Raw genomic sequence first — 23,488 nt, forward strand, 5'->3', positions numbered from 1 at the left:
GGCTTTTCATGGAGGCTTTTATGAGTGATTTTAGGTTTAGTTTTCTTTGAATATTAGTCCAAGTGACTTGAAAAATTCAGCAAGATTGGGTTGGCAGTTTAAAATGTCTAGTGAATCCACCCAAGTCTTGACCCTGGGACTGACAGTGAGGGAGGGTGAGTGGGTGGATGGGAGGAATTCAGGTATCATAGGGATAGTTTCAGTTTAAGTTTCAGATGGTTGGAGGATTACTAATTCTGAACAAATTTCAGGGTATTGTCTACAGCAAATGTTTACTTTGGACTAGAGTTCCAGATAAAGTTGTGCATCATTGGCACAATGATGGTAGGAAAGGTTAGACTGTTTCCTGATTATGGTTAGCAGTTCCAGGTACAGGTTACTCAAGGTCAGACCTTAGAGGACACTTTTTTTGCTTGAGGCAATATTAGATAGTGAGTTGTTTAACCAGCTACAGTGTGAGCTGTTTTTCAGGTATGGCAAAACCCAGAAATCAGTGGAGGACAATTCCTCTGATGCCAATGTCTGCTAGAGGGGCTGAGTGGGATATTGTGAATGAAAGTTTCAGACTCTGCACTTAGGTAAAGGAGGATGAGGAGGAGCGAGCATCATCCTTGATCTGTGAAATGGCTTTGTCTTTGTTGCAGACCACTCTGAATCCTGATTGCCGCATTACTATCTAGTAGGTTATTGTCAGTAATGCATCAATTCACCTTGGTTGTGTCTCCACTTCCCAGAGCTTTCCCGGAGAAACAGAAGTTTGGTCACTAGATGGAAGCTGCGGAGGTCGTTTTCATCTGCCCCTTGTCTTTTTAGGAAGTGGAGCAACCTAACACACTTTCAAAATTTCAAACAATCATGTACCTCACCTCTGGTCTCCTGATTCCAACAGCTACTTTGGAAACTGCCTAGAAAAAAAAGCTCTGTAACCAACGGAGATCAGGGAACCTACCTTTGGGGCACATGGTTGGTCGACAGTTTCAAGTTATTGAAATACAGCTTACATATTCAAAATGCTCATGTACAGTACACATAATCTTCTGCTCTCTGTATGAATACATGAGAAGATGGCAGTTGTTGATGTATTGAACTGGCTCACTGCCAGACACCTGGATGAAGTGTAAGGTTTGAGAAAAATACATATGTGCCACAGATAATCATAGAATGTTTCTGGAAAGCAGAGGCAACAGATGCAAGTATTCTCTGTATCACTGGAGAATTCAAACCGACAAAAGGAGTGAATACAATCCTAGCACACCACGTGCAGTTTATGGGATGAAACTGAAAGCAGTAATAATTTTATGTACATCTTGGTGTTAGCTTTTGGGAGCCTAAGAATGATACTTTAGCACAACTCAAGATGTTCTGGGTAAAGTCGGTGTTTGTGTTTTTATTTTGTTAATTGTTTTAATATGTACACATTTATTCAATTTAAATGTAATTTCAAAAACTATAATTTATTTTTATTAATACAGTGCCTAACAGTCTGCTAATAAATGGAATGTTATGTTGATGTTCTGCTCTAGCATCTCTGGTGAAAAACAGATTATGATCCAAAAGAAAACCGTTGCCATTAATAGGTCTGAGTGCAGAAAGTTGTAACTCATTGGACTTTCTTCCCTTATAAACCCATTCAGAGGGCAAATGAATTTGCAGCTGAAGAATTAAGTATGATGGGAAGAACTATAGAGATGCATAAGACCATCAATGAGAGTACTCTATGGAACCAGAGGTAGAAAAGTGCACAGCCTGGTTCATTATAGACACTACAGAAATGGCATTTTAGGGGGCTAACTTTATGAACCCTTGTCGGTAGAAGGAGATTAATTTCCATCCCTAGACTCCTCAGTGCCTTCTATTTTCCGCCAAAGGTTGATGCACATAATTAGGACATCCTAGGCTAATTACATGTTGCTGTGCCCTCCTATTTCCTGCCATGAGGGACAATGTGGACCCCATTACAGGCAGGCAGGTGACTGTCCAATATTACCTTACCATTAAAACAACCCTAGTCCCTTACTGTACCTCTTTTTGTTGTTGACTGTCTTGAATTCTAATTCTTGTCTGTCATCTTCAATTCGGGTTTAGGTAGAACCAGGTCTTAATAGGTACCGGCTGTTGCCTGTGGGCGAGACTTGCACTTATTTCATGGAACCAAGACTCTTTCCCACATTCTGGTCTGCTGTGGTCCCAGTCTCCAGGCATCAGACCATTCTTTCTTTTATCTTCATTAAGGTCATAGAAACAGTGGAAGGTAGCCAATACAGTGATCATTCACAATTGAGTGTATTGACAGCTCTTTGTCTATTTCTACAAACTATAGTAGAAATAAAAAAAGGAGTGTTTTTGATACTCCCAGAATGTGTACATGCTGCTCCCCAGCCAAGATGGTCGGGGGCTCCAGAAGGTAGTTCTGCTGCTGATCACAAAGTCAGGACTGGTAATGACTACCTCCCTAATTTCAAGGACAGCTACTTTACTTTATAAATGAACCACTGAGTAGGCCTCCTACAATAAGTTGTTGAGCTACAATTACATACCTAAAAAGTTTAAACTGCCAGACTCTGGCACAGGGAGAGGAGAATATGAATTCTGTCAGGACCGGAGGCTTCAGATTATGCTTCTCCTTCTTTGCATGTTTATTAATTCCAATTCCAACAACAGCCATTCAGAATAGACTTTTTAAAATAAACTACATTTTCCATAAACCATAGCATGACATCACTCCTGCAACAGTCCTAATGTCTCTTCACTTATAAATTGCCTTGTCACCATATTGACGTCCTCTTTATTTGCTGCTTTCGCACAAGACAAGTAAACTTCAATTTTACCATTAATATTTGTTGTGTTTAATATTTCGGCACATGAAGTGGGTGCTCGAAGGCAGTGCGCTGCGGCACGGACAGCTTCTGTCCTGTTTGCTTACCTTGCTTTTCTGCATGCGTGATTTGCACGCTCCGGGTTTCCCGGATTGTACCGGGCCAAGCGAGTACATGCATAGCTGCGCAAGAGTGAGCTGGCACCCGCACAGTACTCATGGTAGAGAAATAATCGCCTCCCCACGCCCACACGCCAGAGAAACTCAATTAGCTATACAGGTTCTCTAGAGACATTGCCTGTTCATGCTCCTTCTCTGATGATATCGTGCTTCCAGACCCCGTGACCTCGAGCAGGTACTCAGATGGGCAGTTAATATTGTGGAAGCTGTAGACACTTTCGGGGCCCAACCCGCCATGTTGCCTTGGCTGAGGTTTTTAAACGGTTGTCCTGATATCTAAGGCAGTAAGCCAGGTCCAAGCAATTTTTAAATTCCACTTCGGCCATGCCAAACCTATCCCTACAGAACAGCACGGACCTTAGGGGAGACATGTGACCCACACATGACAACAACAGCTCCTAGGTCTCAAGTTCAGCCTTATGACCCCCCGTTACCTCACAGTCAAAACGCTTTCTACTGCAGCCTTTCACTTCCTCACTCCTCCATCCACCGACTTAGACGATTTACATTAGTTTCCACCTGACTCAGGCAATGCCCTCAACCTAGGTCACAAACAAGATCGCAGAAAACCTCAGGACCTGTCCCAGTCTGCAACCTCTCATGCCACTTCTGTCCCTGATACCCCCTGGAGTTTGACTCTGACATGTTCCGACATCTCCATTCCTCGAAGGGGACTCCAACTCCTGTTGCAAATGCCTATGACAGAGACATCCGTAACCTACCCCACTCAGAATGCTTTCTACCAGGCAACCCCGATATCATAATGTTGAACCCATATTGGCCACCTTTGTTAAACCTCCTGTTATACAAGATACTTGACATGGCAGCTCTCACCAAGACACAAATAACCCAATGGACCTTGACATCCTTACAAGATGGCTCCAAAATGTGATGTTTATTAGACAATGCCGCTGTGTACTATTTGTAAAACACCGTCGGTCGGTGTCCATCCAAAGCGACACCTAACGACAGAGCTTTCTACCGCAGTCCCTTTAGTCAGCGGCATGTTATCGAGCAACAAGTGCGACAAAGACCTGTGCAAGCCAGACCACCCATCTACGACCCTTGACAGATCCCAGTCACCCCGTCTCAAAATATCCAGCAGGGCCGCCCATATTCAGAGATACCAACCGGCCCCATACACGTATGTGGTTCCCAATCATAACCTTTGCCCAAAGACTGGGGTAATTTCTACAGCACCAGAGAAACCTCCTATTGCTACAGAGAAGTTCCTTGAGATCCCAAGACAACCGCACTTTTTGGATTAAAATTGCCAGAGTAAGAATGGCTCATCCTTCCATGTTGCCTTCAGAGACAGAACACAATATTTTCTTTCTACTAAAATGTTGCTAATTGCTGACCCATGGGTCCTAAACACAGTGACAGAATACCCCATAAGGTTTCTCGCTAGACAGAATTGTCTTCCTCCGAGATCTCATATAGAACATACTCATGAGAGTACACATCAACTCTAGTGACGCCTATGTCTCTTTTCCGAGATGTTCCTCTCAAGATAATCAGCAGCACATGGTCATAATGCTTCTCTGTGGCATTCCTTACTCCTTGGTTATATTTCTATGAACGCCATCATCTGACAGACAACAGTCTTTGCACCAGAAGTGCTCGTCTGGCTATCCATCTCGATATTTCCTTTATGGCACAAGACAAACAAGTTTTGCTCTACCATGGGAGCCTGACCAGTCCATCTCTTTCAGAATCTAGAGTTTCTGGTTCAGCAGAAAACAGTTTTTTTATCCGCTCTCGATACATACAGGTTTTTCCTGGCATTCGACTGATTCACATCGGCCCTTACCCTGCATGTCACAAAGGCTTATGCACTGTCCTCAAGATAATTCACTTCCCCTTTTACAATTGCAAGGTATCCTCGTCAATTTTGGCCAGGTATGCATGACCTGAGGCTAGCACCAGCTCTTTCTCTTCAACCCTCTCCGAGGGTGGAACTTGCTCCAAACTGATCGATCAGATTCAATAGTCTAGGAGTCAGGCTGCAATGTGGGTTATGGCACTCATCTGCCTGGAACGACAGGGCTCTTTTGTGGCTTCTGACAGATGTCAGTTTGACTTTCGGACATCAGTGTGTAGGGGTGAAGGTCCTAATATGGAAAGATTTTTTTTTACCCGAGTTCAGTGGCCCGTGGAACTAACCTCCATTTTCCTGAGCACCGCTTGAGATGTTGGAGATCCTGTGTGAGAGTTCTCTGTCTTTTTTCCCTCAAGTGTGGCGTTCGAATGAGAATAGACAATACCTCAATTTTTGCATTATGTAACCTCACTTAGAAGGATGGGATCCCAACTTTACCAGTGTGGGCCAATTTGTCATTATGGCCTTCACATTTTGAATCTAAGTGCCAACAGTCTATCTGACAGGCGAGAGCAACGTAAGAACTGGCTGTTTCCTGACATATTTCTGCAATCCCAATAGGGCTAAGCTCCTCCTCACGCATTTCAGACACTACAGTATAGTTAAGATCAGCACCGCAAAGATCAAAATTTCATACTCCTGTCCACTCATTTGAAGAGATTCTTTCATTTAGAGATCAGATCCAATGGCCTTAGACACAGACGTCTTCCGTAAAATTTGGAGAAATTCACGCATTAGCCTTTCGTCCCATTTCTGATCCTCCTGAGAGTATCAGCATATACTGTCCGTCCCCACACGGAACTCTTCTAGTTACCACATAAGGAAAGCTCACACTGGCTTCTGGTCCTTTTTAGTTAACCTGGGACAATTCAGCCTATTTTCTTTTGGATTCAGTGATTCTACAACCCTATTTTACCTCCAAGACCACTTTCGTTTCATGTTCTAAAATTTCCCTTTCCTTTAAACACTATACCTTGCCTGGAAGAGGTGTAGGTTCAAGTACGACGGATGTTTTTTTTTTGTGACAGACAGGGTTTTAATTCCTTCAGAGTGCCAGTTGTCTTTTTTGTCAACTTCCTACTAGACTTTGTTTCCATTAGATTAGTATGACTTCTGTGTAACTCTATCGGTGTACAATTTCGGACAATTTTTTTCCTTCTTTGATGGTAGACCAGTGGACAAGACTTCTTCTAGTCAGCGGAATCTGTGGGCTATTTCCTTCCATACAAATCTCTCTGTACTCAGAGTTGGCAATGTCATCAACGGGTTACTTCACAGATAGAATCCCAATTTTATTTTATTCAGAACACCATTTTACCATAACTGACCATTCTATTATGTTTAGTTATGGCTGCAGAACATTTGGATGTATAAGCCACAGTTTCTCCTCGTAGGTTGGGTTTGTTTCCTAGACATTGTGTTTATCATCATTACAAGAGGGTCAAAGATGATTCCTAAACATACTATTAACTTCATTTCCAGAAAACTCCAGGTTAAGTATGGTGAAATATCAGTGGCGTCAGAACGACCATACTAGGGGTTTCAGCATCCTAATGGTGGTTCCATCTTCCTGGCTCTTTAGATATCCTTCCTTTTAATTTTCTGATACCTTACCAAGCCAGATGATTTTTTTTCTCCAAAGCAGGTGATACCACCTCTAATTTTAGTGCTTACTCAGAAAGAAGAATAGGACTTCAAAATACTACGACCTAGATGCTCGGAGTCAAAATATCATTGGAGCAGGGTTTTGGTTTACTGATGGTAGTTTTAGAATTTCTTCATTTTATTACAAAATACTCTAGATATGGTTTCAATTAAATCACAACAGCTTTAAACAAGCAGAATCCAAAACCTTGGTCCTGACATAGAATAACATCTTTTCTAGCCAACGCGTCAAGATTTTTCAATTCTATTAAGGACACGGAAGCAAGGATAATCTCACCCGCTCTTGTTGAATAAGGTCAATTATCATACTGAAGCGTTAGCAGTTTGTTTCTATTATGCCACCCACAAGCACTAACGTATTCATATGTGACTAATTAACCCTACCTAGCTTTGGGTATCAAGTCCTGATATATTCTTATGTTATTTTTTTATTTTTTTTTACCTAAGTGACAATGTGTATTGAGGTGTACACATGTTTTTTTACCCTATCTGGCATTGGGTATTATGGTGTTCTCTTCTTTATCCTTCCCAGACTCTGAGCAGAAATTCGAATAGTTGAACAAGAAGTAGTTCCGAAGTGCAGTTTTCTACAAGATCCGGTTGATCTCTTGGATGTTCCTAGTTCCTGAGTCTTATCCTCGACTCTCCAATATGGCTAAGACGCCGTAGTGGATTCCATTTGATAGACATTGGGGTTTTTTGGTGAGAAAGTTCACTAAGCTGATAGGGACAAACAAAGAGGACGTCAATATGGCAACAAGGCAATTTATAGGTGCATAGACATTAGGATTGGTGCAGGAGACGTAATGTCATTATATGATTTATGGGAAATGTAGTTTATTTAAAAAAGTCAGTTTTGATTGGCTGCTGTTGGAATTGGTATTAATAAACAGCAAAGGAGAAGAAGCATAATCCTCGCCTCCGTGTCCTTAATAAAATTGAAAATTCTTGACGTGTTAGCTAGAAAGTGTATTATACACAAGTAGGGGGGAAAGCTATAAAAAGAAACCTTAAAATAGCATCATATGATTTATATTACATTTTAAGCAGAATCTAAAATCTTAGTTTTATTTCAGAGTAGCTGTTGGCACCAGTGCAAAGAAGGTTAGAAACCCAGATAAAGGAAATAACCCCAGAGGGTTTCCTGGAGAAAAAAAAAAAGAGAGACAACTTAGCTTCACTTTCAGCATCATATTCGAAACACTTGTTCAACACACACTAGGTATGCCCATGTGTCCCATGAGCACATTTAATTGATTAATCCTACCACGTATTGAAGTGGCTCAAGCAAAACATTGAAAGCTATGTCAGTAAATAAACAACGAGCATTGGCAAAGCAAATAGGTCTCGTCTACACAAGAGCTATTGGCTTGGCAATGTCTTTTTGCCATGTTGTACATTAGTGTGGCTGCGTTTCAGCATGGCTAAAAGTTAGTGGCGTGTAGTAGAGTGGAATGGGGGAGTAGAGTACAGGGTGGAGGAGGGGGGAGTAGAGTTGTGCATTTCAGTGGAGAAAAGTAGAGCTCAATGGTTCAGTGGCACAGAGGGTTGTGGCATTGAGTAGGGTGGTGTGGGGTGGAATAGGGTGGAGTGGGTTGAAGTGGACTGAGGTGGTGGGGTGGATTGAAGTAGACTGGGATGGGGTGGACTGGAGTAGAGTGGGGTAGATTGAATGGAGTGGGGTGTATTGAAATGGGGTGAGGTGGATTGGAGTGGGGTGGATGATTGAATTGAATTGGGTGGATTGTACTGAGGTGTTAGGACTATCTTGGGGTGGATTGGATTGGGGTGGGTTTGAGTCAGATGAATTGTAGTAGGGTGGATTAGACTGGCCTGGAGCAGGGGAGGATTGGAGTGGACTGGAGTGGAGTGGGTTGGTTTGATTTGATTGGAATGTGGTGGACTAGACTAGAGTGGATTGTGGAGTGGACTGGACTAGAGTGGATTGTGGAGTGGGTTAGACTAAAGTTGAAAGGATGGATTTGAGTGGGGTGGATTGGGTAGAGTGAGGTGGATTGGACTAGAGTGGAGTGGGTGGGGTGGACTGAATTGAACTGGAGTGGGGTGGATTGAATTTGGGTGAGGTAGGTTGGATTGGGGTGGATTGCACTGAGAAGGGGTGGATTGGAGTGAGGTGAACTGGAGTGGGTAGCTTGGACTGGAGTGGAGTAGAAGAGAGTGGGGTAGATTGGACTGTAGTGGGGTAGAATTGATGGGGGTGAACTGGATTGGGGTGGATTGAACTGGATCAGAGTGGACTGAACTGGATCGGGTTGAGGTGGATTGGATGGGGTGGTTTAGATTGAGGTGGAATGGATTGGGGTGAGGTGGGTTGGACGAGGTGGGGTAGGGTGGGTTGGATTGGAGTGGAGTGTGGAAGGGTGGGGTGAACTGGAGTGGAATTATTTTTTTTGGATTGGAGTGGGGCAGACTGTTTGAGTGCAGTAAACAGAATGGTTTGCACTGGAATGGGGCAGATTGTTTTGGATTAGAATGGGGTAGACTGTTTTGGAGAGGGACAGAGTGGGGTGGATCGGGATTAGGTGGACTGTTTTGCACTGGAGTGGGACAGATTGTTTAGGATTGGAGTGGGGCAGAATGGAGTGGAGCACATTGCTTCGGATTGAGTGGGCAGACTGTTTTGGATTGGAGTGGGGAAGACTGTTTTGGATTAGAGTGGGGCAGATTATTTTGGGTTGGAATGGGGCAGAGAGTTTTGGATTGCAGTGGGCAGATTGTTTTGGATTGGTGTGAGGCAGAATGTTTTAATTTGTACTGGACAGATTGGATTGGGGCAGATTGTTTTGGACTGTAGTGGGGCAGACTGGAGTGGTGCATATTGTTTTGGATTGAAGTAGGGAAGATTGTTTTGGATTGGAATGGGGCAGACTGGAGTGAGGCAGACTGAAGTGGGGCAGACTGGGAGGATTAGGGTAAAATGGAGTGGATTGGAGTAGGGTGGATTGGACTGGATTGAAGTGGGGTGGATTGGATTGGAGTGGGGAAAATTGTTTTGGATTGGAGTGGGGCAGATTGTTTTAGATTAGAGTGGGGTAGATTGTTTTGGATTAGAGAGAGCATGTTGTTTTGGATTGTAATGGGGCAGATTGGAGTGGCGCAGATTGTTTTGGATTGGATTGGGACAAATTGTTTTAGATTGAAGTGGGTCAAGTAGGAGTGGGCAGATTGTCTTTGATTGGAGCAGGGCAGATTGGATTGGGGCAGATTGTTGTGGTTTGTAGTGGGACAGATTGGAGTGTGGCAGATTGTTTTGGATTGTAGTCAAGCAGATTGTTTTGGAATATATTGGGGAAGATTTTTTGGACTGGAGTGGGGCAGACTGGAGTGGGGGCATACTGTTTTGGGTTGGAGTGGGGTAGATAGATTGTTTCAGATTGGAGTGGGGCAGATTGTTTCGGCTTGGAGTGGAGCAGACTGTTTTGGATTGAAGTGGGGCAGACTGTTTTGCAATAGAGTAGGGCAGATTGTTTTGGATTGGAATGGGGCAGATTGGAGTGTGGCAGATTGTTTTGGAGTGGGGCAGATTGGGAGGATTAGGGTGAGGTGGAGTGGATTGGAGTAGGGTGGACTAGATTGAAGTGGGGTGGACTGGACTGAAGTGTGGCAGATTGTTCTGGATTGGTGTGGCGCAGATTGGAGTGGGACAGATTGTTGTGGATTGTAGTGGATTGTAGTGGGACAGATTGGAATGTGGCAGATTGTTTTAAATTGTAGTCGGGCAGATTGTTTTGAACTGTAGTGGGGCAGACTGGAGTGGAGCAGATTGTTTTAGATTCAAGTGGGCAGATGTTTTGGGATTAAAGTGGGCCAGACTGTTTTGGAATGGGGTGGGGCAGACTGTTTTCAATTGGAGTGGGGCAGAATGAATTAGGTTAGTATGCTGTAGATTGCTCTAGATCAGAGTGGGACAAATTGTTTTGGATTGGGGCATATTGTTTTGGATTGGAGTGGGGCATACTGTTTTGTACTTGTGTAGGGAAGGTTGAAGTAGGGAAAGCTGTTTTGGATTGGAAAGGGGCAGATTGTTTTGGATTACTGAACTGGAGTGAGGCAGATTGCTTTGGATTGAAGGGGGTAGACTGGAGTGTAGTAGATTGGGGTGGAGGGCGGCGAACTCGGCTGGGGTATGGCTGATTGGAAGGGGACAGATTGTTTTGGACTGCAGTGGGGCAGACTGTTTTGGATTGGAATTGGGTAGATATTTTTGGATTGGAGTGGGGCAGGTTGGGATGGGCAGATTATTTTGGATTGGAGGGGGGCACATTGATTTAGTTTGGGGTTGGGAGTTTTGTTAGGGTGGGGTGGGGCATTTTTTTTGGATTGGGGTGGGGCAGAATTTTGGTGATTGGAGGGGGCAGATTGCTTTGGATTGCTGTATTGGAGTTGGCTTTTTTTTTGGATTGGAGTATCGTGATCTGGAGTTGACTGGGGTGAGTGGTTTGTATTGGAGTGGGATAGATTGGAGTGTGGTGGGGTTGTTTAGGGCGTATTGCACGATTACGTGTTAAATTTGGAAAATTACACATATGAAAGAAGCAACGTTGCGTTACAATATTCTGTACAAGATAATAGTAATCTTTCGAGAACAGCGTCTATGAGCAAAAACGGGATTTGCGTTCAATGTGAGAAAAGACAGTTTGGCAAAATACAAATAAAGGTAACTATTGAAAATACAACTTTGCAATTTTGTTTGTCCTGGTGGGCACTTTTTTGACAGCCATGCGCCATCTGTTTGCAAGGCACCAGAAGTTAAATGAAGAAAATTGAACCTCAATCACATTGAGAGCAGAGGGACAGCACTGATTAAGTGGAATCAATAAGTGCTTGGTCCCTGCTCAACGCAGAGGAAAGGAAACTATTCCAGGCCTGCAGTGATGAATTACGAAGCTGTAAAGAAGTGTGTCGTGCAAGCCCACAAATGGTAAACAACGGGCAGGTTCCAAGCCCTTTTCTAACTACAATAGGGTCTTGCTAGCGATACGCATGGGCTACCACAAGGTATCGCAGGATTGACCCTAAAAAAAAGTTTTGTTTCCAAATACGGTAACCACGTTCGATCGAGACAAGCCTGTTACACCAGAAGGGAATTGGCCTATTTCACCATTCAAGTCGTCTGTGGTTACTGAAACAGGGCTCAGACACTAGTTTACAACAATCGAATTGTGACTTAGAGCTTATTACAATATGGGCTGCACAGATCGGCAAAATACCTGCTGTACAATGCCACTGCTAGGGACAGGGATCTTTACAAGGAACAGAGAAGACAGTATTATTTTCACATTTTTCCATTTTAATAAGAATTTAAAAACATCCACGGTCTGCTTGGAGGTGGCATGCAATATAACGAAAAACACGTTTACAAGCTTACTAATTTCTAAATGCACAAATCTAAAATCTAGGTGCAAGAGAATTCAAAATGCATCTCACTGTTCATGCTCTGTTTTAGCGGAACATTTCAACCGAATCTGAACAAGACATTTCAGAAACAGCATTACCAATAGCAATGCAGGGTTTGTAGGATGGTCAGCATATATTTTGCAAGTGATTAACAGTAGAACTGTATATTACTGTTTTGTAATTGTGTTTATAAAGTGCTTAGTACACCTGAGGAGACATTGAAGAGGTTAGAAATGTGGAATTATAATTATTCTCGATGGGTGTAAGTATGTATTAATCAAAATCCTTTCCGAGATGTATTCTTCATTATCTGGAAACACAGGTTTCTTGAACCATTAACTTAGTTCTGCAAAAATTTGCCACATGTATAAAATAACCTGCTACGTACCAAATAAAGACAAAGAAAGGCACAGCAAAAGCTTCCGAAGCTATTCCATAGAGGAATTTCTGCGCGCCGATGGGAAGGGTGCTCACTGTATACGGAATGATTTCCCACGATGTGTTGAAATTCACAAATGGTCCACATGCTCTTGAGGCTTGAACTCTGTAAAATTAAAGCAATATTACTGAATGTCAAAACACACTGCAGCATAGCATTACTCAGGGGCACTGTAATTGTGTGAGTCTGCAGCCATGGCATTGTCTGCATAGTTATGAATTTGCTGCATTCGCCACATAATCCATCATCATCTGCTGCATAAACTGTAGATCTAAAAAAAATCTGTTTCAAACTCACAAAGATTAAAACTTGCTAAAACACGCAGTGTAAGGCCCTTCGCAAAAATGACTGGTCATTTGCGTTAGCTTTTTGCTGTATTTGGTTGTTACATTTTTACTAATTCGTGAAATCTGCGCCCAGACAGTCTTACCAAGAGAAAATAAAATAATGAAAAAATAGTGAAATCATACCACTGCAAAACTGGCCACATTCCACAACTGCAGTATTCCAATAGCCTTGGCAATATTACACGCCTGATCTAGAGTTGACTGTTGGAAATACTGCCAACATACACTACACATCCGCCATGTTGGTGCTACATAACCTGTCTTACAGTGACATCTGCTGCACTGTGACAACGAGGTGTAAATTGTGACAGCAGATTTTTTTTTGCCAATGAGATCAAATTTCCACCAGCTTCTCCTACAAAGGGTTACACTGCCTACCTTTCCATGCCTCATGGCCAGATCAGTAACCAACCGCTGGTGCAAAAAAAAAAAAAATAGAAAACAAAAAATACTATTTTGCACATTGTATCACCACCACATCAAAAGTGACAACGAAAACCTTGGAAAGAAGAAGAACTTCAGTTAATGTTCAAGCTCGGTCATCTGAGGTGAGGGCCTGCCTTCTTAAATTACTGTGTATGTTCCCTTCAACAAGGGAGGTTGTCATTTCTAGCACATTGATCCCTTGTAGTGCAATCAGATCGAATTTCACCAAATGTCATCTCCACTCGGAGGAACACTGGTCTGTTCTATAGCATCTGTCATTAATTTAGAGATGTTCATCTCAGGCAATTAAATATGGGACTGAGGCTTGGGATCTTTCTGGTCATCCACATTCCTGGTAAACTCTCTTCTTGCCCGTAGCACCCTGTGAGCAGGAGAACCAGGCTACTGTACATGAGGGTCTTTTACAGGGATGATGGGATGATGGTCCCTAAAGATGGAATATTTCCAAGAAGGAAGATCTTGATTTATATATTTGCTACTCACTTTGAGGAATTCATCAACGGATATTTGCACCACAAAGTTTGAAGGTCCTTGCCTATGTGTGAATGACAATCCTTACATATGGTACCATCTCATTAGTGCTACATTCGGAAATGAACAGGCTCTAAGAACGAACTCAGGCATGTTAACTAAATATCTGATTTAATATACACAGGAAAAGTTTATCTAAACAGTGGCAAACTGAACAGATTGGATTGTTGGGATTATTTGGGAGTTTTTGTAGAAAACAACTTTATATTTTATTTACCTGTTCATGTACCCTGACCATGCATGATGATTTGCATTTTCAGAACCAAACAGACCATCTCTGCATATATGATAAAGAGGCAATGTCAGATGGACAGAACGTGATAAGAATTACGTACAAATGTCATCTTATTAGCTGTTCTTGCACTGTATCCATTGATTATATCAGTTCTAATTAACAAATATTACAAATAGACATATAAATAATGCTATTCCCTGTAAATCAAAGGGTGTTTCATTAGCCAGTCAATCTAGTTGTGATTGAATGATTTGGCAGCTAAGGAAAACGAAATTAGTTTGGTTTGTATAGCTAAGAAGCCACAAAATGAAGGCATGAAGCTATCTTTTGCGTCAAAGTCTTACTACATTCTAAGAAAGTGTGTCTCACAAGCTGAGACCTACAGGCTTGCGGTTTATAGATTTTTAAAAAAGTAAGAGATTTCCCACATGTTTTAATTTAGTGGTTCATCATTCTTTCATGTTAGAGTTACAAAATTTGTTGCGAATCGAAGTGGATGTACTAACTTCCTCAAATGATGGGAGAGCTCAGAAATCTACGTTAATGCTAACTATTACCAAGGGGTGGGAGGAGCATTTGGAGAGTGATCCTGAGAGAGCGTAACATATATATAATCTATATTAACATGAGATGCTTATGAACTAGTGTGTGGTAATGCCGTTTAAGAAATTGTGTTGATGTATTTGTCTAAACATGCACCTGAAATGTGACCACGGGGAGTGGCCGCCAATGTATACGTGGACTAATAATGGTGACTAAAAAGATTATAAAATATTGTACTGAATAAGTTTTATACTATTAACGATTGTGATATTGAATTTGTGCTGAAATCCTTGTAGGCCTTAAGTTAGCATGAGCCGTAGCTTAGCTGCTTGGCTCTCATATTAAATGTATTTTTCCTATCTTGCAGTGTGCTGACTCGCAAAAGGACCTGACCTCTTGTTTTCTTCAAACTAGAAGCTGAAATGTAACAATACTAGACCCTTTCCCATGAATTCCGCATTGCTGATAGAAAATATTAAGACGAAATGAAACAGTGTAGATTAATGTAATGTACAAGGTCATTCAAACCGGTGAAGACAATGAAGTTACTGACCAAAAGATGTGCAAAGAATTACAGAAGGATGAAATCATACCGGACGTGCCACCTCCGAAGACGTCAATTATGAGGACCAATAAAATGTCTGTAAAATAATATGGGGTGAAAGATTAATGACAATTTGTTTTCCCATTGGATAAAGATAGTGGGGTATAACCAACGACCAATTAAATTTTGGGGGAATGTACAACGAAAAAGGGATAAAAAACCCATGACACGGGGAGCCATTTAGGTGGGTTAGGGAATGCTATTGATTTTATCCAGAAACTTTGTCACTCTGTTTGGTGACTTGTTGGTTTGCTTAGAACCATCCGCGTCCTTGGATTGCCCATTTACACTTTACCTCCTTATGAGGGAAGTGCCCCTTTTGCCCTGGAGCTGAGTTCTGACTGATGGCGTTTTGACTGATGTCCTGAAGACAAAGACTAAACCTGTGTGTTGACCTAAACTTTGGAGGGTAATTATGACAATGAGTTTGTGATTTGTCTGTTTTGCTTTTCTTTCTAGGTACCAACTGCTTACTTTTGACAGAGACCATAGTTAGATGTTTTCCAAATTGGTGTTCTAAATTGTTTTGCATGAAGCCCAATATGCTAATGCTAATCAGTGGTTAGGACAGGTGTTCACTAAACTGACGCAAATAGACAAACAACCTAAACTAAGCTTTGTTGAACTGATGCGTTATTGAGACACTGCTAAATTGATCTATGTTTACGCTGTGTTATGTTCTGATGTTTGTGATTCTTGCCTTAATGAAATCTTATCAAAGTTGCCATATCGTGACTATGCTATTATGTTTCTTGGTTTTGAGATTAACGCATCTGCTTTTAGCACTGTAACCAATAGGGAATCATAAAATTCTACTAAACTGGTGTGGTTATTCGTGACTGCAAGGTCATGGTAGTGGTTTTGAATTGATTAATGACTTTGACTAAAGTGAAATGTATTGTTGTGATAAATATTGATGACATTATTGACGTACTGATTGACATACTGATTAGCTATCTCGTCCTAAGGTGTCTCTCAACTGGGTCAAAAGATTCATTGGCCTAAAACGAGTCCTGATGTGTAATAAATTATCATAAAGGGACGCGTTATCAGTTCTGGTAGCAGAGCGATGGTTTGGCCCTTTTGGATCCTAGGATGGAGAATTATTGTTGAAATAGTTTTTCTGAGATAATGCAAATTGGAGGTATGATGCGTTTCTAAATTCACCATGACTTTCCTGGGATCTTGGAGCCTGCCTAAGTGAGTTGGGGATGTTCTCGGTGTTTTAGCATGTGTGGTGTAGGATTTGCGCTTGCTCAGCTTATGCATCTTGCAGGTGATTTGTGAACTTTGTGTGTATTTAGGCCAGGTAATGATGTTTTAGTAGGAGTGGGCGTACTCCGCAGTATGAGAGTAGGGAAGTCGGCGTACTTCATGAGTGTGGTGCTTTGTGCTCAAAATTATACACGTGGTTGGTTGTTATTGTATGGACCTGTCGTGGTCTAAGACTCCGGAGTATATTGACAAGTGTAGGAGACACTTGGGTTTATGTTGTAATTTGTGCGGTTTAATTAGGTAAATCTGCCGTGGTTGACAAGTCGAGTTTGAGTCAATTGTGTGTATGAAACCTTCAATGGAGATATGGCAAGTTCTAAAGTGCACTAGAGTGAACCATTGACAAGTCGAGAGTAGGATTTGCGGGTCGAATTCTGCTTGCCGGTGCAGGAACTGAGAAGGAGAGAGTAGCGGCCAAGGCTTCAAGTGAAATCTCTGTAAAGTTCTGAAGTGAATGTGTTACCCTTCCTGTAGTAAACCAGCAAATTTGTGTTGTTGTTGAAGGTGCTCGCACTATTTTTGCATTAGTTTGGTGTGAATCCAGTGAGGTGCGGACGAGCCGCAAGACTTTGTCAGCTGCAGTGTGTGAGTCTGTCGTCAGTGGTGCTGTGCTGAGATAGGTCAGTTGTCAAGAGGGGTCGCGCACGGATTCGCTGCCGTCCGCAAGAGGCAATAGGTTGAGAAAGGTGGGTGAAGAGTGTCCTGGGAATTAAAGTCACTATCTGATTAAATACAAATAAAGGAAAAGACGCAAAGATGAACTTTATCAAAGCTTTTAAGAGCGCTCTGAAAGGAGACGCATACATTATGGCGAGTGAAGGGGAGCCTACACCGCCTGAGGGTACTCCAGCTTATATAGTCATGGAGGAAAAAGGTGTCGCGCCTTGCTTATGGATGAAACAGTGGCACAAATTGATGGAAAAGGTGGGATGTTTGGCGTTTCCGGACCACAGAACGTTCAATACGAGAGTTCTAGAGAATTTGAGGTGGATGTTGAGTGTACAAAAACTACCTCTGATACCAGCTCAGTATGAGGCTTTAGCAATTTGGGACTTAATGGCTATTAAACAGAGACACCAGAAATTCGAAAGGAGAATAAAAAAGGGCAGAAAAGACTTTAGCTGAGGCTAGATGGGACAACGATAGCAAAATGTGGAGACGGGAATAGTTGATGGACTAAAATTGTTCCCAGCAATAACACAGGGAGACGAGACGCAGGGGAAGAAAGCCACATGTAAAACAGACACAGACTCTAGTAAGCCTAAAGAGACTAAGAGATCTTGGATAGAGGAAGATGATTCAGATAACAAAGAATTTCTAAATCAGTTATTGCATGATCGCACGCCACCTTATGCAGTAAGCAACAATGTCCGAGCACTAGTGCGGATCCTGGGAACCAGACGCAGGAGAAGGAAGTTACTGATACAGTGCAGACTAGTGATACGGTTTTGAGACAAAGTGGTGTCAGTGCAGATACAGTTGCAACCTCAACCGCAGATACAGAGAATATATCCAGACGTCCCAGTACTAGAGATTACTACAAATCTGATAGTGCCGCCAGACCCGATATATACAAAATCAAGGTTAGTGCAGCTCGAGCCAACTCCACAATTGCTGCCCCAGCAACAGCTGATACCAGGGTAGAATCCAGCAGCAGGACCTCCATTAGTACCTGCTCCAGCTTCAGAAAATCAAACTTTTGGAGTTGCTGCTCCACAGAGTTTTGGACCAGTTCAGACACCTGCTGCCATATCGTTACCAATTACTGTTGGTCCACCGTGCCACTGTATGCGCAAGGTAAGCCTGGTATGTGTGATCAGGGAGTAATGACCCAAGATGCAATAATAGGAGGGTCCATAGTTAATGGCCCCGGGAGAGCAAGCGGTCGAAAGACTTTGCTAGACCTTAGCCCGGTTGAAGCACCGTTGGAGGCAATGAGACAGGCAGGGCTAAGCGTGCTAACCCCGCAGTCAATAAGTACAAATGCTTCACAGACGCCAATGATGCATGCAGGGAATATTTCACTGCAAGGTTTTACGGTACAACAAGTGAATGAGTGGTTAGAAAAAACGTACACTCCAAAGACCGCAGCAACTTTAGAGAGGTTAGAAAGGCCTGAGAAAGATGAGTACCGGAACTTTGTGAGACTGGGAGTGGAGGCTGCTGAATTAGTGGAGGGAACAATGGGGGTAAACAGATTTGAGTCATACACAGAAGCAGAATTGAGGTATCTGTGCCCTAACATCACTAAAGAAGTAGGTTAGGTACACCAGAGGTTGGCGAACCTGGCAGAGAAATACAATATTGATATTGAGAATACTAAACATTTGAAAAGAAGCTACAGATTAGACTTTGATTCAAAGGACTTTGAGCACATGAGGTCTGCCGGAATGAAAGCGCAACTGAAAGAAAAGTGGGAAGGCAGATGGGCAAAGAAAAGAGATAAGGAGAAAGTCAGGCTAAAGCTTCACCAGATACAGGATCAGTAAAGATGTTATCGATGAGAATAACAGCTGGTGGGGTTCTAATCCATGTACCGTGGTCTAGGGGAGACATTCTGGCATTCACAAGTGATTATCCGAGGTTGAGGGAGAAGCCGATAGAGTGGTATCAACAGACGGAGAGGTTTGTAAAGCTTGCAAAGTGTCTCTGGGAGGACTTGAATACCTTGTTTGAAATCATTGTTCCGCCCGACTTAAGGCTTGAGTGCAAGAGAGGTGCAGACTGGCCGACACAGGAGCCGGCAATTGATAAGGCGACTGGAGCTCCCTCTGAGGAGGTGATGAAGAACTATCATAAAGTGATTGAGTTTTTGAAACAGAAAGTATCTCCGAAAGTGACAGATTGGCAGAAAATCGACCGGACCTCACAGGAGGTTAAAGAATCGACCCATGCTTACTATGAGAGGTTGTTAAAAGCGTTCAAACATTACAGTGATACTGAGACTATTGAGCCGAAAGACATGAACCATCTCGTGTTCAGATTTGTTGAAGAGCTGAGACCAGAGGTTAGCCAGATGATTAAGAATCATTTAATTTGTTGGCAAGCGAAGCCGATTGATGAGGTGAGAAGGAGAAAGTGATGGTGATGCAGATAAGGGCAGCACAGGCAGGTATGCAGGAAAATGGAATCCAGCAGATGATACAGCAGCAACCGCAAGGGAATGGCATGTTTCAGGCACAACCTAGAGGCTGAGGTCGAGGTTTTGTGAATCGCGGTCCATATTTGAATACTGTGGTGGTTCAAAGTGATGCGCAAGGGATGAAAAAGATGTCACCATGTCACGCGTGCGGGGGCGTGGGGCATTGGAAGTGGGAATGCCCCAATGTGGTGCATGATGGTGTCGTTCAACAAAGCACTGATGTCGGTACATTTCAAAATATGAGAGGCCCACATCAAAACTTCCAGAATAACATGGTTCAGATGCAGGGGCTACAGCCCATGCAGCAAATGCAGATGCCACGTATGCAACCAGCACAAATGTAGCAAGTACAATAGCAGGTTCCCATGGTACCTAGACAGAAAATGCTATTACCTTTGGCTCCAATGGGACAGCAACAGGTGATGCTTCCTCAGCAGGTCACAGGACAGGTAGTGAGCCAAAATAACAGTACAGCAATTCCCATTGCGTGGTGAAGATGGAATGAATGAGGAATGGTCGGATGACAGTTCTGACAGTGAAGAGTGCAGGCTTGCAGAATCCTTAGAAGTAGATCAGAGGGGACCCTTTGTAGAGGGAAAGGTGACGGGTCACAAGGTTTCATTCTTGGTTGATACCGGAGCTACACGCTCTACAGTCAGAAGTTCCAAAATTACCACTTTCAGGGCACACCATAAGAGTGGTAAGAGTAGCAAACCAGTACTTGACCAATCCAATTACAGATCCGGTGCAAGTTGAGATTGGCAACTTCCAGGGACTGCATAAGTTTGTGGTTTGCGATTCAAGTCCCGTGTCCCTATTGGGAAGAGACTTACTGTGCAAAACGAAATGATTGATTACTTGTTCCAAAAATGGAATTGAAGTGCAGACAAACAGTGATGATGAGGGCGATGATGGGCAATTTACAGAATCAGAAACAGAGACTGCAAATTAAGGCTACCCTTTGATAACTTTATTCCCGATGCTTACAGTGACTGACTTACCAGCTGAGTTACAGGGAACAGTATCAGAGAAAGTGTGGGACCTAACAGGAAAGTAAGTGGGACTGATAAAAGGAGTAGAACCGGTCAAAGTACAGGTAAAGCCCAATGCAGTGTTTCCCCAGGTACCGCAGTACTACATGACACAAGATATCCTCATTCAAGTGACGCAGATAATTGCGGACTTTGTAAAGCAAGGAGTTTTGAAGGAGGTATTGGGCAGCCCATGTAATTCACCAAAAATGGGTCTGAAAAAGGCATGTGGGAAAGTTCGAATCGTGCAGGACTTAAGGAAAATAAATGATTTTGTAATAAAATGTTGCCCCATAGTGCCGAACCCAGCAGTAATCATGTTCCAGGTCCCATGTGATGCAGAGTGGTTCACAGTGGCAGACTTGTCACAAGCATTCTTTTCGGTGCCTCTTCATGAGGATAGCCAATTTCTCTTCAGTTTCAAATTCCTGGACAAGGTATACAGTTGGTGCAGAATTCATCAAGGGTTTTCTGAGTCACCGTCCATCTTCAATCAGATATTGAAGAAGGATTTGGAGTCTCTAGAATTGCCTTTTAGTTCGACTCTAGTGCAGTACATTGATGACTTGCTGGTCGCATCCAGAACAAAAGATGACTGTAGGTATGACACAATTGCCTTGTTGAACCATTTGGGAAAGAACGGACACAAAGTGTCCCCAAAGAAACTGCAATATTGTCAAAAAGAGGTGAAATACTTAGGACACTTGATTCAGAAAGGGTCTAGAAGAATATCAAAAGAAAGAGTGACAGCCGTACTACAGATGAACCCCCCGACAACAAAGAGAGATGTCAGGATGTTTTTGGGAATGGTGGGCTACTGTCGCCAGTGGATACCCAACTTTTAAATTATCTCGAAACCATTGATAAAACTGACAGGCAAGGAAACTAAGGATGACCCGAACACCATAACTCTGTCCAAAGAAGAGCTTGAGTCATTCATGGAATTGAGGGAGTGCATGTGCAGGGCACCAGCATTAGGTATGCACAAAGCCTTTTCTACCGTTTTGTCATGAACGTGACGCTTGTTCTTTGTCTGTCTTAACACAGGGTCCATGGAGGTGCAAATCGCCCTGTAGCATTTTTCAGCTACCTTGGACCCTGTCTCAGCAGCCTTACCAGGTTGTTTGCGCACAGTTGCAGCAGTTGGTCAACGCCTTATGCAGTGTGAAGGCATGGTGATGGGACATCCCTTAACAGTAATGGTTCCGCATTCAGTTGAAATACTGTTGACTTGAACTAAAAGCCAGCACATGACAAATGCCTGACTTACCTGATATGAGACAATTATTTTGGGGTCACCAAACGTCTCCTTGAAGCGATGTACTGTATTGAACCCGGCAACTCTACTTCCTGTTGAAAGTACTGAGATTAATAATGAGGGGGAAGGGGAGCATGATTTTCTTGAGGTAACAGAACTGTGTACAAAGCCCGACCTGACATTCAAGATACGCAGTTAAAAGAAAATGACTGCATTATGTTTGTTGATGGATCCTGTTTAAGAGACTTAGTTGGAATACTAAGAGCCGGTTATGCTGTGTGTATCATAGCTGGTATCATTGAAGCTTCCTGGCTCGAGAGAGTATTTTCCGCTCAAGTGGCTGAGTTGATTGCCCTTACTAAGGCATGCCATGCAGCTGAAAATCTGAAAGTCACTATCTATACTGACAGCAGATATGGATTCGGAATTGTACATGATTTTGGTCAATTGTGGTCACAGAGGGGTTTCATGACCTCTTCTGGTTCTCCAGTTAAAAATGGTGAACAAATTAAGGATTTGTTACATGCAATTCAGTTACCTCTTGAAATTGCTGTGGTGAAATGCAATGATCATGTTAAGTCACAAGACTTCGTGTCAATGGGAAACGGCTATGCAGATCAAGTCACAAGGTTTTGCGCATAGAACTGTATATCGATCAAGGATCAGTGGGAATTGTTGCCGCAGACTGAAAATGAAGCATGTTTGAATTTTGCATTGAGTTGTTGACACATTAGATGAGCTGAAATCACTGCAGAGCCGTACAAGCAGAGAGGAAAAACGCTCTTGGCAGAGAATGCAATGTATACAAAGGGCTGATGACTTGTGGGTCTCAGAGGAGGGAAAACTGGTTTTGCCAAACAGTCTCTTGTCACAATTTGCAAGGCTTTATCATGGACAGGCACTTTTTGGGAGAGATGCGATGATCAGATTATTCAAAATTGACTGGTTTAACCTGAAATTCAGACATGCTGCAGAGGTTACCTGTCATAGGTGCATCATCTGTCAACAGATGAATGCCGGAAAAGGAACGGTGGTGACTATGAGCCACATAGGGAGAGCTGGAGGTCCATTTGGCAAAATGCAAATGGATTTTATTGAAATGCCAATGTGTGGAGGATTGAAGTACGTGTTCATGATTGTGTGTGTTTTCAGTCATTGGATTGAAGCTTACCCCACACGTAGGAATGACAGCCTCACTGTTGCAAAGTTATTACTTAGAGAGCTAATACCCAGGTTCGGTTTTCCGGTCTCTTTAGGGGCAGACATTTCGCCAATGAGGTGATTAAGCTCTTGTGTGCTGCATTGGACATTGAACAAAAGCTGCATTGTAATTACCGCCCTGAAGCATCAGGACTAGTAGAAGAGATGAATGGTACCTTGAAGTCGAGAATAGCAAAAATGTGCGCAGCTACCAATATGAAATGGCCAGATGCATTGCCCTTAGTGCTGATGTCAATGAGAAACACCCCAGATATGAAGACAGGACTATCACCCCACGAGATATTGATGGGCAGAGCTATGAGATTGCCCACAGTACCTGCAAATGCTCTTGTGAATATCACGGATGATATGGTGTTGGACTACTGCAAAGGTTTGGCTGATGTGATTCGTTCTTATTCCCACCAGGTGGAGGTCAACACATTGCCACCGATCAGTGATCCAGGTCACAATCTACA

The 23,488-nt window shown here is 42.8% G+C and overlaps 1 protein-coding gene across 1 annotated transcript in view; it reads right to left on the reverse strand.

The window, feature by feature from the left end:
• Nucleotides 1-23,488, reverse strand: part of TMC7 (transmembrane channel like 7) — a 304,277-nt gene that overhangs the window by 10,614 nt on the left and 270,175 nt on the right. The window contains exon 14 of the mRNA XM_069210233.1: nucleotides 12,349-12,504. Coding sequence (XP_069066334.1) covers nucleotides 12,349-12,504 — 156 coding nt within the window. The remainder of the gene's footprint in view (nucleotides 1-12,348; nucleotides 12,505-23,488) is intronic.

The sequence above is a fragment of the Pleurodeles waltl genome, chromosome 10, assembly GCF_031143425.1.
Source record: "Pleurodeles waltl isolate 20211129_DDA chromosome 10, aPleWal1.hap1.20221129, whole genome shotgun sequence".
In the NCBI taxonomy this organism is placed as follows: domain Eukaryota; kingdom Metazoa; phylum Chordata; class Amphibia; order Caudata; family Salamandridae; genus Pleurodeles; species Pleurodeles waltl.